This window comes from Eschrichtius robustus, chromosome 7 (assembly GCF_028021215.1).
Source record: "Eschrichtius robustus isolate mEscRob2 chromosome 7, mEscRob2.pri, whole genome shotgun sequence".
Classification (NCBI taxonomy): Eukaryota; Metazoa; Chordata; class Mammalia; order Artiodactyla; family Eschrichtiidae; genus Eschrichtius; species Eschrichtius robustus.
Window position 1 is genome coordinate 108,733,341 of NC_090830.1, and position 17,876 is coordinate 108,751,216.

The 17,876-nt window shown below is 42.1% G+C and overlaps 1 protein-coding gene across 2 annotated transcripts in view; it reads left to right on the plus strand.

Annotated features, from left to right (window-relative positions):
* Positions 1 to 17,876, plus strand: part of PI4K2A (phosphatidylinositol 4-kinase type 2 alpha) — a 24,322-nt gene continuing 6,446 nt past the window's right edge. For both annotated transcript variants that reach the window (XM_068548309.1, XM_068548311.1), the window contains exons 1-5: positions 1 to 532; positions 7,322 to 7,522; positions 11,821 to 11,952; positions 12,319 to 12,472; positions 16,851 to 16,912. In XM_068548309.1, coding sequence (XP_068404410.1) covers positions 98 to 532; positions 7,322 to 7,522; positions 11,821 to 11,952; positions 12,319 to 12,472; positions 16,851 to 16,912 — 984 coding nt within the window. In that variant the 5' untranslated portion in view covers positions 1 to 97. The remainder of the gene's footprint in view (positions 533 to 7,321; positions 7,523 to 11,820; positions 11,953 to 12,318; positions 12,473 to 16,850; positions 16,913 to 17,876) is intronic.

Here is a 17,876-nt window from a genome sequence, read left to right on the forward strand (position 1 = left end):
GGTTGGCCCGGGGAGGGTTGGGGGTTTCGCGGATTGGTCCCAGCCGGGATCTCAGCTGTGTGAAGCGCACCGGGTCCTGGAGCCCGCGACCTGAGGGATGGACGAGACTAGCCCACTCGTGTCCCCTGAGCGGGCCCAACCTCCGGACTACACCTTTCCGTCCGCCTCGGCCGTTCACTTTCCGCAGGTGCCGGGAGGCGCGGTCCGCGTGGCGGCGGTGGCCGGCCCGGCCCCCTCTCCGCAGGGCTCGCCAGGCCACGACCGGGAGCGGCAGCCACTGCTGGATCGGGCCCGGGGCGCGGTGGCCCAGTGTCAAACCCAAACCATGGCGGCGCAGGCCCAAGCCCTGGCCGCCCAGGCCGCGGCGGCTGCGCACGCCGCGCAGGCCCACCGCGAGCGGAACGAGTTCCCGGAGGACCCCGAGTTCGAGGCGGTGGTGCGGCAGGCCGAGGTGGCCATCGAGCGTTGCATCTTCCCCGAGCGCATCTACCAGGGCTCCAGCGGAAGCTACTTCGTCAAGGACCCTCAGGGGGTGAGAGCGGGCTGGGGACCGCGGCCGCCGGCATCGGGGAGGGTGGGCCTGTCCGGGGAAGTTTGAGGGTTCGCACAGCCAGAGGGAGAACGGGGGTTTGAAAGGCTGAGAAAGGGAGAAACTTCATAGTGCAGAGCCCCTTGGCAGGACTTTGGAATTCCACTGAGGACTGGAGACGGAGAAGCTGTCCGGAATGAAGAAATAACTCAGAAGTTATTTGGTAGGGGAGGCGTGAGCGGAGAATGAAAAGAGGAAATTGACCAGATACAGGCGAGGGCCCCAGCGGTGTGATGGGCCAATCGGCCTCTGGACAGAGACGCGCGGGGAGATGCTGCTTTCTAGTAGATTCTTTATTCGGCCACTGACGTACTGTTTTGAGCTTTGAGCCCGTCCTCTCTTTTTGGACCGAACCAGTGTTGTCGCTGTTCATTGAGGAGGACGGGTGACCCATCAGAGGCTCTGAGGGTTCATTCCCAGCCTTCTCTGTTGTGGGGACGTCTCCTGCCACCGACCCAGGCCCCTTATTGGCAGACGTTTGTTGTAAGAGTGGGTGGACTCATCAGTTTCATTTGTCCTGGTTATTGCTCACTTTTGGGAAATTCTTCAAATCCTTCTTGTGGCTCCTCAGTTTAGAATGTGAAGTTTGAGAAACATGGGACTGTCAGCTACCTTTTCCTTTCATTTCTCTCCCAGGACTGTCAGCAGTTTGCTTTTTTAACAAAGGCGGAGTGTTTGTTTGACCTTTATTTTGTCCCTTGTATGTGTTTAAAGGGGGATGGGATGGGGCATGGAGTGACCAGGGCGGCTGTAAAGTGACCTTTATTCTTTTGATAACCATAGGAGGATTTAAGGCATTTAGATCAAACTAGAGGTATCTTTGGAATATCAATGAGTCAAAAAAAAAAATCAAATCTTCCCTGTTAAAGTTCTCAGATGGACTAGAATGGTTTGTTGGAAAAATGTATTATTGTTATGCTTATTAAAATGATGGGTATCAGAGCTCCCTCACATTTTCTCTGCATCTCTCTTGTGTGAACTCTTGAGATGGGTGGTGTGTTCTTTTGGGAGGACGTTGTTGTCCCTGAATTATCACCAAGAACCAGAGAGCAATTCTGCCATCAAATCAGTTAACATAAACTGAGACGGGGGAAAGCTTCGAGAGTAGTAAGTCTTTCAAATAAGGGAGCAGTGAGTTAAATCGAAAGCTCAAACAGGAACCATCACTTCTAGAAGAAAAGAAAGAAAGGTGGGTGTCCTGAGGTTTAAAGGTTAGCAAGATGTTTTCATCTTTTTTATTTAGGAACCAGAGTGAGATCTAAGACATGAATGGATTTTATTTTATTTTGTAGTTGTTTGCTTGTTGGCTGATGTAAGAAGGGGCTAAGATTATCTTTGTTAGGTACAGAAGCAGGAGGAAGGTTCTTGTTTTTCTTTCATGACACTGTTAGAGCTCCACTGTAACACTGGAAGTGTGTCAGGTCAGCAGAGAAGTGTTCTGGTGCTCTGACAGGTGGAAGTAATATGATCTCTCAATTCTACCTGGCAGGTAAAGTACTACCACCTCAGTACATAGGGCACAGAGAATGACAGACTATGGGTATGCTTCTTGGTGATTTGCAGGATCTTAGTCTCTCAAATTTCCTGGCCACTGTCCTTTCTTAGAGGGGAAGTCAAGACACATATGACTGGATAAAACTTATTAGTGTAACCATCCTGTTCACACTGAGGAAAATGTGGTTCAGGGCAGAGGATCACTTCCTAACTGCTATGGTGGGTTATACTGGACCACAGACTCACTGTAGTTAGTTTTGTCATCTTTGGCCCTGCTGCAAATGTGTTTAACTATTTTATTTAAAAATACGTAGATAGCATTTACTGTATGCCAGGTACTATTTAAAATGCTTTACAAATAATAATTCACTTAATACTCATAACACCTTCAGAGGTAGGTACTATTATTGCCCCCACAGACGATGACACCGAGGCACACAGTATACCTAATTTGCCCAGGGTCTCACAGCTATTAAGTAGGAGGCAGGATTCGGACCCAGGCAGACTGGCTCCAGAGTTCATGCTCCTAACTACTATGTCCTGCTGCCTCAGAGTTAGTCATCTGAATCTCTGGTTTCTCTTTTCAGCTACCATATTGGTTAAGACTAAATTTGGCTGTGTGTGACAGAAAATTTAAAATAATAATAACTTGAATAAAACTACATTTGACTCTCATAAAAGAAGTCTGCAGACTGCTCAGAGCTGGGATGGCATTTTCCTTTATCATGGATGCAGTATGAACAATATGCATCCGACCGCCCGGCTGGTCAGCCATCCCTAGCACGTGGCTTCCACTTCGTGATCCAAGATGGCTGCTCAAACTGCAGACATCTTGCCTGCTTTTCAGCCAGTTGGAAGAAGGAGAGGGAGAGGAAGAGGGAGAGGATGCCCTTTCCCTGTAGGACGTTTCCTAGAAGTTGCACCAGACTCTTCTGCTTACATCCCATCGTCCAGAACTTAGCTGCAGTAGTGGCTGGGAACTGTAGTCTTTATTTTGCCCAGCTAAAAATCAGGGACCTGTGTCCAAGGAAGAAGAGGGAACAGAGATTGGGGGAATCAGCAGTTTCTGCCACAGGTACTTTGGAGCTGGACAGTCTGAAAGGTTCTTAAAGATAACAGCCCTGATTCCATTTCCCATTTTAGGGTGGTTTCTTTCTCGGGATGAGCAAGTAGGGACCTGGAACAGTAAGATGGAAAATGCTAGATCAGGAGTCATGGTAGCGTGTTCATATTACCCTCCTCACCTGCATACATCCTTGTGCTTCAGGTCTCATGCTCAGTCATCTACGAAAGTATTTTCTGAGCATTTTCTGTTTTGAGAGGCTAGTAATTCTAGGTGTTCATGTTGCCAAAACATAGAACAGCATGTGACTGACTAGTTTATTGGGAGGAGTAAATGAGATACCACACATGAAAGCCCCTGGCCTAATTCCTGGTGCTTAGCAGGAGTTCAGAGTGTTTTGTTTCGTTTTTAAGTTACATGCCCACTGACCTCTGGATTAGGCTTTCTTGGATACGTGGCACTGAATAAAGCAAAAGTAGTATAATTCTGAGATGATCCTTTCATATTGAGAACAGTAATTCATTAGATAATGCTCATTGGTGTTTGCGACACAATTCTACAGATACTGCTCACATGTTCTAGGAGCTTGGCCTTGTATCAGTAATTTTCAACCTTTTAAAAATACTTTATTCACCGAGAGTTTGTCATGAAAACAGTACAGTATTATTTTCCATTTTTCAAATATAAAATTATGTTGTAATATTGAATGTGTTTCTTCTAACCACCTGTGCCCTCCAGGAAATTTTGATGTCCTAACATTTGGTTGAGAATGACACTAATAGCCAAATAAAGAATAGAGATCTCAAACAGAGTAACTTTTTTATTACTAAAATGTTAAGACACATTCATGTTTGTATACCATATATAGGTGTAGTTCTGGAGATTTTTAAGCATCATCTACCATCTGTTACAGGGAGCTGTCCCAGGCCACAAGTTGTAATGGATGAGGCAGGTTGGGTCGACAGCAGTGGATAGGAAAATAAATACAGGCTGAATCTTTTTTATTACATTCTACTTAGATCCCATATTCTTTCAGGGTCTCATATATTTGGAGTAGTCCATCCCTCTCTTTTGTAAAAGTTATATGTAAATAAGGCTTCTCTACCTAAATAGCTAAGTCAAAGAATGCTGTTTCCATCCAACCTCCAACAGAATACAGACTTGCCTTTTTCACTCTCATTTCCTTATGAGTGTACAGCAGAGATTTCCAGAGGTTGCATGATGTATGATATTGAAACAGATTGAATTTTAAAGAAGATGTGAGAATACAGTTGTCTTTTATTGAGCCAAACATTAGAGATTTGCAAAATGTAAAACAATGCCAGTCTTCTCACTAAATGTTTTTTAAAATATAGTTATTTTTCATAAAAACATGTCACTTATGTTAACATGTAATAGGCTTATTTTTATGATTAGGTGAATTAATAAATAGTTTTAACATTTTAGTTTTAATTTCTAGTACAGCAAATATAGATTTTACCCATGTATATAAAAGCTTTTGGGGTCTTCAATAGTTTTTAAGAGTTTAAAGGGACCTTGAAACCAAAAAGTTTGAGAACCGTCCACTTTGTGTTGACCAAACTTAAAAAAACCCCTGTTTATTATGCGTTATTTTTGCATATTTCACTGCATAGTATGAGTGATGTGCTTGAACTGTGTTAGATTTTAGCACAGCATAGTACCCTCCTCCGTGGGGCTGCCGCATAGATACAGGAAACCCTTTGGGTTCCAGGTTTCAGTAACTGGTTGTGGGTCTGGCACCAGCCAGTGAGTGGCCCCTTGCTTCCTTGTGCAGTGCTGTTTTTATCCCCAAGTTCATGGATTGCTGCTGCTTGAGCTACCTGCACCTTAACCCCTTTATTAAAAGGGGTTTTAGTAAGTGGGTGTTAAGGGAGGGTGTTTTTAAAATATTGACATCAACCTGAAGCTTTCTCCTAAATGTAATAAAGGAATTGAAAGTATATTAAAGAAGAGAAAGGTTGGTGAAACAAATTAGGCAGTAGTTATTTTCTTTCTCAACCAAATATTGGTGGGTGGCTTTAGAGTTTGTTTTCTATGAATTAGAAGAATATTCTTGAGTATTCTGTAACACAGTTGATTATGTGACGTTAACACTAGCTTTGGAAAGTAGGCCAGAGGCTGCTTTATGTGTCTATCTAGGAAAACCACAGAGTGCTGATGCACTGTCTTATAAGAACTAGGTACTGAGCAAATGTTGGCAGAATTGAATTGAACTGAGGCAACACTTAGTCCTGAAAGGCACTTGTCTCCCCTTCTGTCTTAATGTCCTTCTGTTCCTCCATCCTTCCCACCCTACCATTCCCCTGTTTGTCCATTCCAGGCATTATTATTTAATGAAACCCTTGTAATACTGAGAGAACCACGATTACTAATGCTTTTAGAGTCAACAAAATGCTTTCTGATTCTCCTTATGGTGGAAGGAAATTGAGAAGTTTGAGAGGTCAGTCTATAAAAGATGCTTGGCTGCAATGTTGGCCTTCAGGTTCTGCTTTCTTTTCTTTTCTTTTTTTTTTTCCGGCTGCACCGTGTGGCTTTCGGGATCTTAGTTCCCCGACCAGGGATCAGACCTGTGCCCCCTGCAGTGGAAGTGCAGAGTCCTAACCACTGGATTGCCAGGGAATTCCCAAGTTCTGCTTTCTTTAAGTGGAAGTATTTAAGCCTCAGCCCTGTTATTTTTCAGCCTTACTAATAGTAGGAATGTCTTGGTTTCCCTTTCACTGGGGACCAGCTTGCAGAACTCCACATTATGCCTCAGTTGAACTGACTGGTGGGTTCTGGGATGGGCCTCAAGTTGTACTGTGGTTTCACTGCCCAGGTTCCAGAGAGTTACAGTGGAGTCATCAGTCATTCTCTGTATGGTAAGCCACTTACTACTGCTGCTGTGTGATTCAGAGCCCAGGGTTCCAGGGGTACAGAGACAGAGAGGAAGATTGCTAAAATAGGCCTCTTCCTAGCCACTTTAGATAAGAATGTAATTCTGAAGACTTATAATATGAATATATGCATTTGACTTTTTCCGGTGAATAAGTAAGTTTGTTTATCGTTAAGAATAAATTGATTCTTTTGGAGGAGGAAAGTTCTGTATTTCTCTTGCCCTCTCAAATCCTTGCAAGGCTTCTTGAAGGGACTGTCCTCAAGATTGACCAGTTATTGTTTTAGACATGTGCCTAGCCAGTTCCTAATATGAGTACTTAACGCAGGCAGGTGGATTTGTGTTTTTTGCTGTGACCAGCTATTCAGGAAGTGACACCCACAGGAAAATGTCTTATGACCTAGACTATCTTGAGTTGGCTGTGGGGTGAGGGGAGAGGGAGAGTCATATGATATAAAGATGAATCACTTGAATAGCATATTTACTTTACTTTTCTTCCTTTGAAAGTACCAGCTTGGGGACTGGAAGGAATGACATAAATATAAAACAACCTCAGAGGGCTGACTGGCTTGGGGAAGAAACCTTCAGGAGGGAAGGCCTTAGTTTCTAGATTGCAGCAGCAGCCCATATGTCCAAGGATCTTTGAGGATTAAGTTACTGTCTGCTAGAGAAGATGGATCTTAATCTTTGTGGCCTCTCATGTCCTGATCGCTTGCCTATCAGAATTACTTCAAAGAACCCCATTCTAACCAGATAGCAGATCCTTTTTCCTGCTGTGATTTTTCTCTTCCATTGCTTTCTTAGTTTGTCATTCCTAAACTTTTTTAAGGTTTGTTAACACGCGGAGGGGGTGGGTGTGGAATAGTAAGGCCAATAGAGGAAACTACCATTGATGAAAGAATTTTCTTAACCTCATTCTATAAGACCTTACTAATTTCCTTTCAGTTAATACTTTTTTGAGTCTTTCCATAATTGATGCAGAGCAACAGCATGTATGAGTGTACCTTAGAAGTTGGGGTTTGATGGTGTTAGAATCTGTTGTACCGTATATATCAGCCTTGGCACCTTCTCTGGCCACAGCCCTTTCTGGCAGGGGGTCTCTCAGCTGCTCATGTGAGCTGGTGTCTTCCCCTTACAAGCTGGGGGAGAAGCCAGTGTCTAACTGTACGTAGGGATTGTCTGCCTATGCCCTCTCATTTCTTTCTAGATTCCTGCTGACTTGGTCTGTGAGCTACTTTAATCAACTTGCCTTTAACATCCTCTTTTTCTTTTGTCTCTGTAGAAAATCATTGCTGTTTTCAAACCCAAGAATGAAGAGCCATATGGGCATCTTAATCCTAAGTGGACCAAGTGGCTACAAAAGCTGTGCTGTCCCTGCTGCTTTGGCCGTGACTGCCTTGTCCTCAACCAGGGCTATCTCTCAGAGGCAGGGGCCAGCCTGGTGGACCAAAAACTGGAACTGAACATTGTACCCCGTACAAAGGTTAGTCTCCAGGAAGCCTTACTGCCTGGCCAGAGTTTTCCTGGACCTAAGCCCTGCTACGTGTTAGTGGGACTGCTAGATCCAGTGAGGGCTATTTGTGCCCTGAGTCTAGGGTTCTCAGCCCTTTTTTTTGGTGGGGGTGGTAGGTTTAAGCTCATGGTTTGATCATGTGATGAAAGCTATCCTGAGAAGGATACACATAAATTTTCTGCACACAGTTTCAGGAAGTTCACTGACCTGATGCACATGTATGGGCTCCCTGGGTCTTTGGATCCCAGGTAACCCCAAGCTGGTTAGAAACCTAGCTACTTTTGTAGCTTACTCTGTTAGATTTCTGAGCTATTCCAGGATTTAGATACAGTCTAGAATGGACTAGCTGATGTCAGCTAAGCACTAATGCAAGGTCTGCCAAGGAGGACTCTAGGATTGGCTGAGGGTTAGAGTAAAGGTCTGGCCTGAACACCTACAGGGAACTGACATGGAATTCTCCTCACCCATCTTTATGCTATGGAATTCTGGTACTTGTCTGAACATAACAAAATCGGGTTCCCAGATCCAGGCAATTCCACACTTAGAATGGATTTGTACATACCTTGTATGTGTTACAGACTTAGCTGAGGTTCTATTGAAGGGTCTGGACCATACGCGGCCCCCGCCCCCTTGCCCCTTGCAAAAACATGCTTTAATATAGAATTTATTGCATACAGTTTCAGGAAGTTTACTGACACTAGGTTAAGAACCCCTGTACTACAGGGTGTCTCATGAGACCTTCCAAGGGTTCTGAGGGGAAGAAATCTGCTGGTCAGCATATGAACATCTAAGGACACGTCGTCACTCATTTAGTATGTGGCTCCCTGAGATTTAGTAATAACTTAAGGTGAAACTCTGATCTGATGCTTTAAGGCTGCAGGGGCATCTTTGTATCTCTGGGTCTTAATCCTCTTTGAAAATCTGATAAAAGCTATAAATCTTGTTCCCACAAAAAATACATATATTTGCAATTATTGCATATAATTTCAGGAGGATGGTTCATAGACAAGTTGAAGTCCACCCTTTGACCCATAGGATCTAGATTAAAAACCCCTGCTTGAGGTTTTCTTTGCCGGTTTAGATAGCAGGCTGGGGGCAAAGAGCCTGATCAGCAGACAGGAGCTTCCCTTCAAATCTGTTTTTTCTGTTTTCCCAGGGTATGTTAGAAGAAAATGTGATTGTTGTGGATGTTTAACTGTGTCTGCTCCTTTGCCACCAAACTTCAAATAAGCCAACTAATTTGTTAAGGTTGTAGAAGTCAGGGACCACTTCTTGAAATTTCCTTCTCTCATTCTCAGCACCTAGCAAAGTACTATACTTATAGTAAGCATTTCTTAAGTACCAGCTGAATCAGTGGATAGATACCAAACCATGAAAAAACAGTAACAGAGATCCCCCAACCTCAGGCCAATGGAGAGAATGTTTGATTGTAGTTCCGGGCTTGTAGCTCCCATCTGACACCTAAGTCACTGCCTTGCCTTGTGCAGCTCATTCCTTCCCTTTATACTTAGTTCTCTCTGTGTGCGTATAGTTAAACGGCACATTGAACATCTTGTATGATAATTAAAGATCCTAAGATCTCCTGCCTAACCTGAAATCCTCCTGCTAGGCCCCTCCTAGACTCTAGAAATGCTTCTAAGTACTCCGTGCTCATCACTGTAATTTCCTTTCTTTGCTAGGTAAATAGCAGACCACCCATGCCCTGTGCCTGTCTGCTTTGCCTGTGCTTCTCAAGTGCAGTGCCTAAGAATCAGAGGGCTTGAGTCCAAATTCTGGTGCTGCAGCTCTTTACTGGGTGACCCTTGGGCAAGTCACCCCCATATCCCCTGCCCATTCAGTCTCCTCACTATAAAAATAGGGACATAAAGAGGTCCTACTTTAGAGAGTGGCTATGAAGATTGCACAAGTTAATCCATGTTGAACATGTAGCCCAGCAGCTGGCACAGTGTAAACACTCCATACATCTTCACCTGTGGTATTTTTATGACTATTCTAATAATTAATGTCACACAATCCCTTTCTTCCCTATCTCTGGGCTTTCTCTTTCCCTGTTAGAGAACTTTAATAAGGCCTGAGGATCTTTTACATCAAAAAATCAACAACAAAAACACTTGTCTTCCATGAGACTGAGATGAGACAGAACTTTGCAAGCTTAACATACATTTGTGGGACTTGTGCCTGGTGGCGCAGTGGTTAAGAATCTGCCTGCCAATGCAGGGGACACAGGTTCGAGCCCTGGTCCAGGAAGATCCCACATGCTGTGGAGCAGCTAAGCCCGTGCGCCACAACTACTGAGCCTGCGCTCTAGAGCCCGCGAGCTACAACTACTGAGCCTGTGCACCACAGCTACTGAAGCCTGCGCTCCTAGAGCCTGTGCTCCGCAGCAAGAGAAGCCGCAACAAGAGAAGCCCATGCACCACGATGAAGAGTAGCCCCCGCTCACCGCAACTAGAGCAAGTCCATGCACAGCAACGAAGACCCAACGCAGCCAAAAATAAATAAATAAATAATGCTAAAACAAAACAAACAAGCCAAAAAAACCCCACATATATTTGCAAGCTTTACATTACAGCTGTTGGACAATAGTAAGAGGAAATCTCTCCCCTCCCTCCCTCCCCACCCTTGTGACAGGATTCTATCCAGTTGATCAGAGCATCTGTCACTATGGAAACGGGGCTCACTTGAGATGGAGCTTCAAACAGTAAGGCTGTAATTCTCACTCGATCGCTATCTCTGCTCTCTGTTCCTGCAAGGTTTCAGGTTGTGATAGTTTCATTAGTCATAGGGAAAGAGTGGTTTGTTACAAAAATTGATCAAAAATAAATCTGATGGGGGGAAAGGGTGGTTTATGGCTTGAGAGCCAGTGTTTTCACCATGGAAACTGGCAAGGTAGTCTTAGGAAAGCCTTTTTTCCCCTTTATTCCTGTGCCTGTGTTTCCAGATTTGTAAGGCAGAGAGTGCTAACCTACAGTACTTTGCACATCCGTTTTAGGTACTCTGTTAAAACTGGATGGATGGATGGATGGGAGGAAGGGAATTATTTTACGCTGTCTTTGAGATTTCGGGGGCAAAATAATTAGTTATTTGTAATGAATTTTGCAAGGCTTAGAAAAAGAATTTTCTTATAAATTTGATTTTAGGTATTTATATGGTAAAACTCACTTATAGCTATCTCTGAAAGAAGCTCGTAACTCATTCATTCATTCACTTAATAAATGAGCATGGGCCAGGCACTGTGTTAGGTACTAGGGATGCTAATGTAAATAAGATGTTCTCATCCACCCCACATTTCTTTATTCTTAAGAAACAAGTTAGATATACAAATGGATAATCACGAGACAATGTGATAAGTGTGATAATGGACACACATATGGATTATGGATTACAGTGATATCACTGCAGTTTGACAATCAAGTGTAATATTGGTGGCCTATTAAAAATTTTTTTTGAATAGGTAATGCATGCATCTAGTGCAAAAATTAGAAGGCACAGTAGAGTAAACAAAGAAGAGTAATTCAGTCTCTCTCCCACCCCTGTCTTCCAGCCACTTGGTTTCCTTCCTCAGAGGCAGCTGTTATTACTAGTTTCTTGTGTAATATTCTAGATACAGTCTATGTAAATATATAGCAACTCACTAAAAATTAAAACCAATTTTAATATTTGTTTAATTTTTGAATGTAAATAATTGTACATAGTACAGAATTCAACAGGAAATAAAAGAGTATAGAGTAAATTGCAATTTGTTTTTATTTGGAGAGAAAATAGGCACTGGGCCATCTTCTCCTAACCCAGGAGGTAGCTGTAGTGGTCAGGGTAATTCATGCTAGCTGCTGTAACAACCCCTGCATTGCAGTGGTTTAACACAGTAGGAGTTCTTGCTCACATCAAGACCCATGCCAGTTAGGCAGCTCTCCTAGATCCCATGTCACTCCAGGTAGCGGCAAGAGATCTAGGATCCTTCCATGATGTGGTTTTGCCATCTCAGAGCCCTTCATTTCCAGCTGCACAGATTGGGGAACGTGAACTAAAGATCATGGGAGATTTTAGGGGCCAGGCCTGGAAGTAACGGGCATACATCACTTTGTCAACATTCTGTTGACCTGAACTAGTCATATACTCTATCCTGGAAGCTAGAAAGGCTGAGAAATGCATTCCTTCTACGTGCGGAAGAGGAACAGTATTGGTGAGCATCTAGCTATTCTCTGCCATAGTGGTATAGTTCCTTAAATTTGACTTTAACCTAGGTGTCTCTTCTGTTTCCACTGTAGGTAGTATACCTGGCCAGTGAGACCTTCAACTATAGTGCCATTGACCGCGTGAAGTCCAGGGGCAAGCGGCTTGCGCTGGAAAAAGTGCCAAAAGTTGGGCAGCGGTTTAACCGCATCGGGCTACCGCCAAAGGTATAGACTGCGCCTCGGTGGCTTACCAAAGGTGATGATTTATAGTGGCATAATCATCCAAGTGATGAAGCAAGGTGTCTACAGACTTACCTATGGACACTTGAATAGCCTGCCCGGAGGCTTCTGTCTTGCTCATTTCTGTTAAGGGCCTAAGGTTTGAGGAATAATTCTCCAAAGAGACCCTAACTTTCTCACTTTACTCCTCTGGACCATTTAGCTGGGCTTCCTGAATTTGGATGAGCAATTACTGTCACAACCCTTTCCTGATATAAACTCCACAGGGCCTTAGTGGGTACCTGGCTTACTCCTGGGATCTTTGCACTTGGGCTGTAGGGAAATACCTTTATTCTTCCTTTTTGGTTGCAGGTTGGTTCATTCCAGCTCTTTGTTGAAGGGTACAAAGATGCAGACTACTGGCTACGTCGTTTTGAAGCAGAACCTCTCCCCGAGAACACTAACCGGCAACTACTGCTGCAGTTTGAACGGTTGGTGGTGCTGGATTACATCATCCGCAACACTGGTGAGCAGCTGTGGGTGGTCCTGTGCCCTGTGCCAGACTGTGATGAGGCACGGGGGAGACCTGGAGGCTTGCAGAGCTTAGTATCAGAGTACCCTATCAGGATGAGTTTAGTCTAATACATAAGGGTTATGCACATTTGGAGAGGGTCTTGAAAATACTTTTCCTAGACAAGCCTTGTTCAGGCACATCATGTGTAGTTATCAGAAGTGGTGAGTATTTACGTTTTATCTTTGCCTCTTTCCCGGTCCCAGACAGAAGACACTTTGGCTCTTCCAAAGCAACGCAAAGAGTCCTCTTATCCTTGATCTCTAGTCATTCATGGTAGCCCGGCCTATCACAGGACAGTTTTGTCTTTAAATACCTCATCTAAGTGGACTTATACAGCATTTTCATTCTCTGACTGGCTTATTCACTTAGCATAATGTCCTCAAAGTTCATTCATATTGTAGGCTGTGTCAGAATTTCTTTCCTGTTTAAGGCTGAATAGTAGTCCATTGTGTGTATATACCACATTTCACTCATCCATTAATCTGTCTACAGAAACTTGCTTCATGGTTGCTTCCACGTTTTAGCTATTGTGAATAATTCTGCTATGAACGTGGGTGTACAAATATCTTTGAAACCCTGCTTTCTGTTCTTTTGAGTGTATACCCAGAAGTGGAATTGCTGTATCATATGGTAATTCTATGTTGAGAATTTTTTTAGGAACCGCCATACTGTTTTCCATAGCAGGTGCACCATTTTACATTCCCATCAGCAGTGCACAAGAGTTCCAATTTGTCCACATCTTCACCATCACTTGTTATTTTCTGATTTTTTGATAGTAGCCATCCTAATAGGTATGAGGTGGTATCTCATTGTAGTTTTGATTTGCATTTCCCTAATGATAGTGATCTTGAACATCTTTTCATGTGCTTTTTGGCCATTTGCATTTCTTCTTCGGAGAAATGTCTGTTCAAGTCTTTTGCCCATCTTTGAATTGGGTTGTTTTATTTTTGTTGAGTTGTAGGAGTTCTTTATATATTTTGGATATTAATCCCTTATCAGATACATGACTTGCAACTATTTCCTCCCATTCTGTGGGTTGCCTTTTTATTCTGTTGATAGTGTCTTTTGATGCAATTAATTTAAAATTTTTCATGAAGTATTTTTTTTCCTTTTTTTAATCTATACCTTTCGTGTCATATCTAAGAAATCACTGCCAAATCCAATGTCGTGAAGCTTTGCCCTATGTTTTCTTCTATGAATTTTATAGTTTTAGGTCTTAGATTTAGGTCATGGATCCATTTTGAGTTAATTTTTGTTTATGGTGTTAGGTAAGGATCCAACTTCATTCTTGTATATGTAGATATCCAGTTTTCCCAGCACCATTTGTTGAAAACACAGTCTTTTCCCTATTGAATGGTCTTCCTACCCTTGTCAAAAATTGTTTGATCATAAATGCAAAGGTTTATTTCTAGAGTCTCTATTCTAGTCCATTGGTCTGTCTTTATGCCAGTACCACACTGTTTTGATTACTATAGCTTCGTAGTAAGTTTTGTAGTAAGTTTGAAAGTTTTGGAGGAAATGTGAATCCTCCAACTTTGTTCCTTTTCTGGATTGTTTTGGCTATTCAGGGTCCCTTGAGATTCAATATGAATTTTAGGGTGAGTTTTTCTATTTCTGCAAAAAAGATCATTGGGATTTTTATAGACTTGCATTAAATTTCTAGGTTGCTTCACTTCAAGTGGTATTGATATCTTAACAATATTAAGTCTTCCATTCTATGAACATGGGGTGTCTTTCCATTTATTTATGTCTTCTTTAATTTCTTTCAGCAATGTTTTGTAGTGTTCATTATGCAAGTCTTTCACCTCCTTGGTAAACTAATTTCTAAGTATTTTATTCTTTTTGATGCTATTGTAAATGGATTTCTTTCTTTCTTTTTTAAAAATATTTATTTTTTGGCTGCTCTGGGTCTTAGTTGTGGCACATGGGATCTTTGTTGCTCTTAGTTGTGGCACATGGGATCTTTGTTGCGGCATGTGGGATCTTTTAGTTGCAGCGTGCGGGATCTAGTTCCCTGACCAGAGATCGAACCTGGGCCCCCTGCGTTGGGAGCACAGAGTCTTTTTTTCTTTTTTTGTTTTTGGCTGCATTGGGTCTTCATTGCTGCACACAGGCTTTCTCTAGTTGCGGCGAGTGGCGGCTATTCTTCATTGCGGTATGCGTCCTTTTCATTGCAGCGGCTCCTCTTGTTGCGGAGCACAGGCTCTAGGCATGCAGGCTTCAGTAGTTGCGGTGCGTGGGCTTGGTAGTTGTGGCTCGCGGGCTCTAGAGCGCAGGCTCAGTAGTTGTGGCGCACGGGCTTAGTTGCTCTGTGGCATGTGGGATCTTCCCGGACCCGGACTTGAACCTGTGTTCCCTGCATTGGCAGGTGGATTCTTAACCACTGCGCTACCAGGGAAGTCCCTGGATTTGTTTCTTAATTTCCTTTTTTGGATTGTTCATTGTTATTGAATAGAAATGCAACTGATTTTTGTGGTCTACTTGGTATCCTGATACATTTGCTGAGTTTATTTATTGGTTCTAACAGTTTTTTGTGGAATCTTTAGGGTTTTCTACATATAAGATCATATCATCTACAAACAGATAACTTTACCTTTTTATTTCCGGTTTGGATGCCTTTTATTTCTTTTTCTTGCATAATGCTCTGGTTTTTCAGTACTATGTTGAATAGAAATGGTAAAAGTGGGCATTTTTGCTTTGTTCAGGATCTTAGAAGAAGAGCTTTTGGTCTTTTCACCACTGAGTATGATGTTTGCTGTGGGTTTTTCATGTATGACTTTTATTATTTTGAGGTACTAGTCTGCTGGTGATTAAGTTCCTATTTTTGTCTGAAAATATCTTTATTTCAGCTTCATTTTTGAGGAATATTTTTGCTGGGTATAGAATTTGGGATTGGCAATTATTTCCTTTTAGCAGTATTTAAAAAACATTCCGTTATCTTCTTGCTCCCATGGTTTCTGTGGAGAAGTAAGTCGTCCATATTATTGTTGCCTTTTCGAATGTAATCTGTCTTTTTCTCTAGATTCTTTTGAGATTTACTCTGTGTTTGGTTTTCAACATTTTTACCGTGATATACCTAGGTATATTTTCCTTTGTATATACAGGCTTCCTTGAATCTATAGTTTGATATGTTTTGTCACTTTTGGAAAATTCTCAGCTATTGTCTCTTTAAATATTACTTCTGCTCATTTTTCTCTCTGTTCCTTCTGGGACTCCAAATTATATGTTGTTAGATGTACATTCATGTATATATCTTTTTTTCCTGGGTGCTTTATTCTGGTTTATTTCTTGTGGTCTGTCTTTCAAATCACTACTTTCTTTAGCACAATCTGCTATTGAACTTATCTATTGAGTTCTTAATTTTGGTAACTGTGTTTTTAATTTTTTGAATTTTTGATTCTTTTTATAGATTCCTGTTTTCTGCTGATGTTCTTAATCTTGCCTTTTATCTTCTTAAACATATTAATGATTTTACCTTGAACATTTCAGAGTCTATATGTTCATTATTTGGGGCCCCTGTAGATTTGTTTTAATTTTCTTTTGTTTTTCTTGTTTTTATTTGTGTCATGTTGTCTCTTTGTATACCTCGTTATTTTTAATTGTCAGATATCGTATATCAGAAATTATAGAAACATTTGGAGGCCTAGGATGTTGGTATAAATCTTGTCTGGAAGGAGATGTTTGCTTTTGGCAAGCAGCTAGGGTCATCAGCAACCCAGGATCACTTTAACTTCAGGTATTGCGGGGAAATTCTGCTTACTTCCAGGGTTGTAGCCTTTCAGGTTTCAACCAAAAGCTTGGATGATTTACCAGGGTTCCCCCACCTTATCCGTCACCAGGCTACAACTTTGTCTCCCTAGGTCCCCAGCGCTATTAGAACACTGCTCTACCTCTAGCCACCTCGTAGCCACCTCCTCCCAAATCAGCAGGTGCTGTAAGAGAAAAGAAGTCACGAATGCTGGACTCCCCTCTCTGGATTACCTGTTTCTCCCAGATCATGACACTTTAACTCTTAAGGGTCTTGTAAAATCTCCAGTGCCTTCAAGAGATTTAAAAATATTTTATCCAGGGACTTCCCTGGCGGTCCAGTGGTTAAGACCACGCTTCCACTGCAGGGGGAGTGGGTTCAATCCCTGGTCAGGGAACTAAGATCCCGTGCGGTGTGGCCAATAAATAAATAAATAAATAAGAATAAAAATATTTTATCTGTTTTTTGTAGTTGTTCTTAGTAGGATGATTGGTCCCCAAGTGTCCAGAATATCTAGTTCATCATTGCTGAAAGTGAAAATCACCCCAGTTTTTTCTACTAACTTCATATTTCTGTTCACAGATCGAGGCAATGACAACTGGCTGATTAAATATGACTGTCCAATGGATAGTGCTAGCTCTCGGGTAAGCGGTTGATCTATATCTTGAAGGAGAGGATGAGGTGTAGTATATGCATAATATGAAAGCATGTAGTGGGGTGATATTTAGGTCACATAAGTTCAGAGGAATCAGGACAGCACATGTCTTTAAAATTGATAGGTTAATATTTGGAAGAGCTTTTCTCAATTTGTCTTTTAAGGAATATCCTGCTAATGATAGGGATAGAATGAAGAAAAGTACAAATAAGTTTGGAACATATTACATACTTTGTGCCTTTTTTTGAGATTCACATTGCATAGTAGCACAGTAGAGGTCTGAGAAATAGTGCATTAGTGCACCTGTGTGATTTTGTTTGGCTCGGTGATTTCTAAACCTTTTGACCATGGAATACTTTTCTCACAAGAATACAATTCCACAGAACATCAGTTTAGAAAAAGCTGCTTCCTGCAACTTTCTTTACCCTCTCATTGCTTTTATACTCCACCACACTTCCCCATCCCTGTTCAATCTGCACATTTAACAAAATTAGCAGGAAGGCTACCTGGAGAAGGAGAGTGAGGTTGGCTTTTATTCTTTATAGTGTTTTTTTTTCTTCCAGCTTTATTGAGATATGATTGACATATAATATTGTGCAAGTTTAAGATGTACAATGTGATGATTTGATGTATATATTGCAAAATGTTTACCACAATAAGGTTAGTTAACACATCCTCATAGTGTTTTTACCTCCTTTTGTAATAGTGGTTCTCAAATTCTGTACATCAGAATCACCTGAAGAGCTTACTAAAAATAGTACAGATTCGGGGGACTTCCCTGGCGGTCCAGTGGTTAGGACTCTGTGCTTCCAGTGCAGGGGGTGCGGGTTCACTCCCTGGTTGGGGAACTAAGATACTACACACTGTGCAGAGTGGCCCAAAAAAAAAAAGTACAGATTTTATTGGATTGGCCAAAAAGTTCACTCGGGTTTTTCCGTAAGATCAGTACAAGC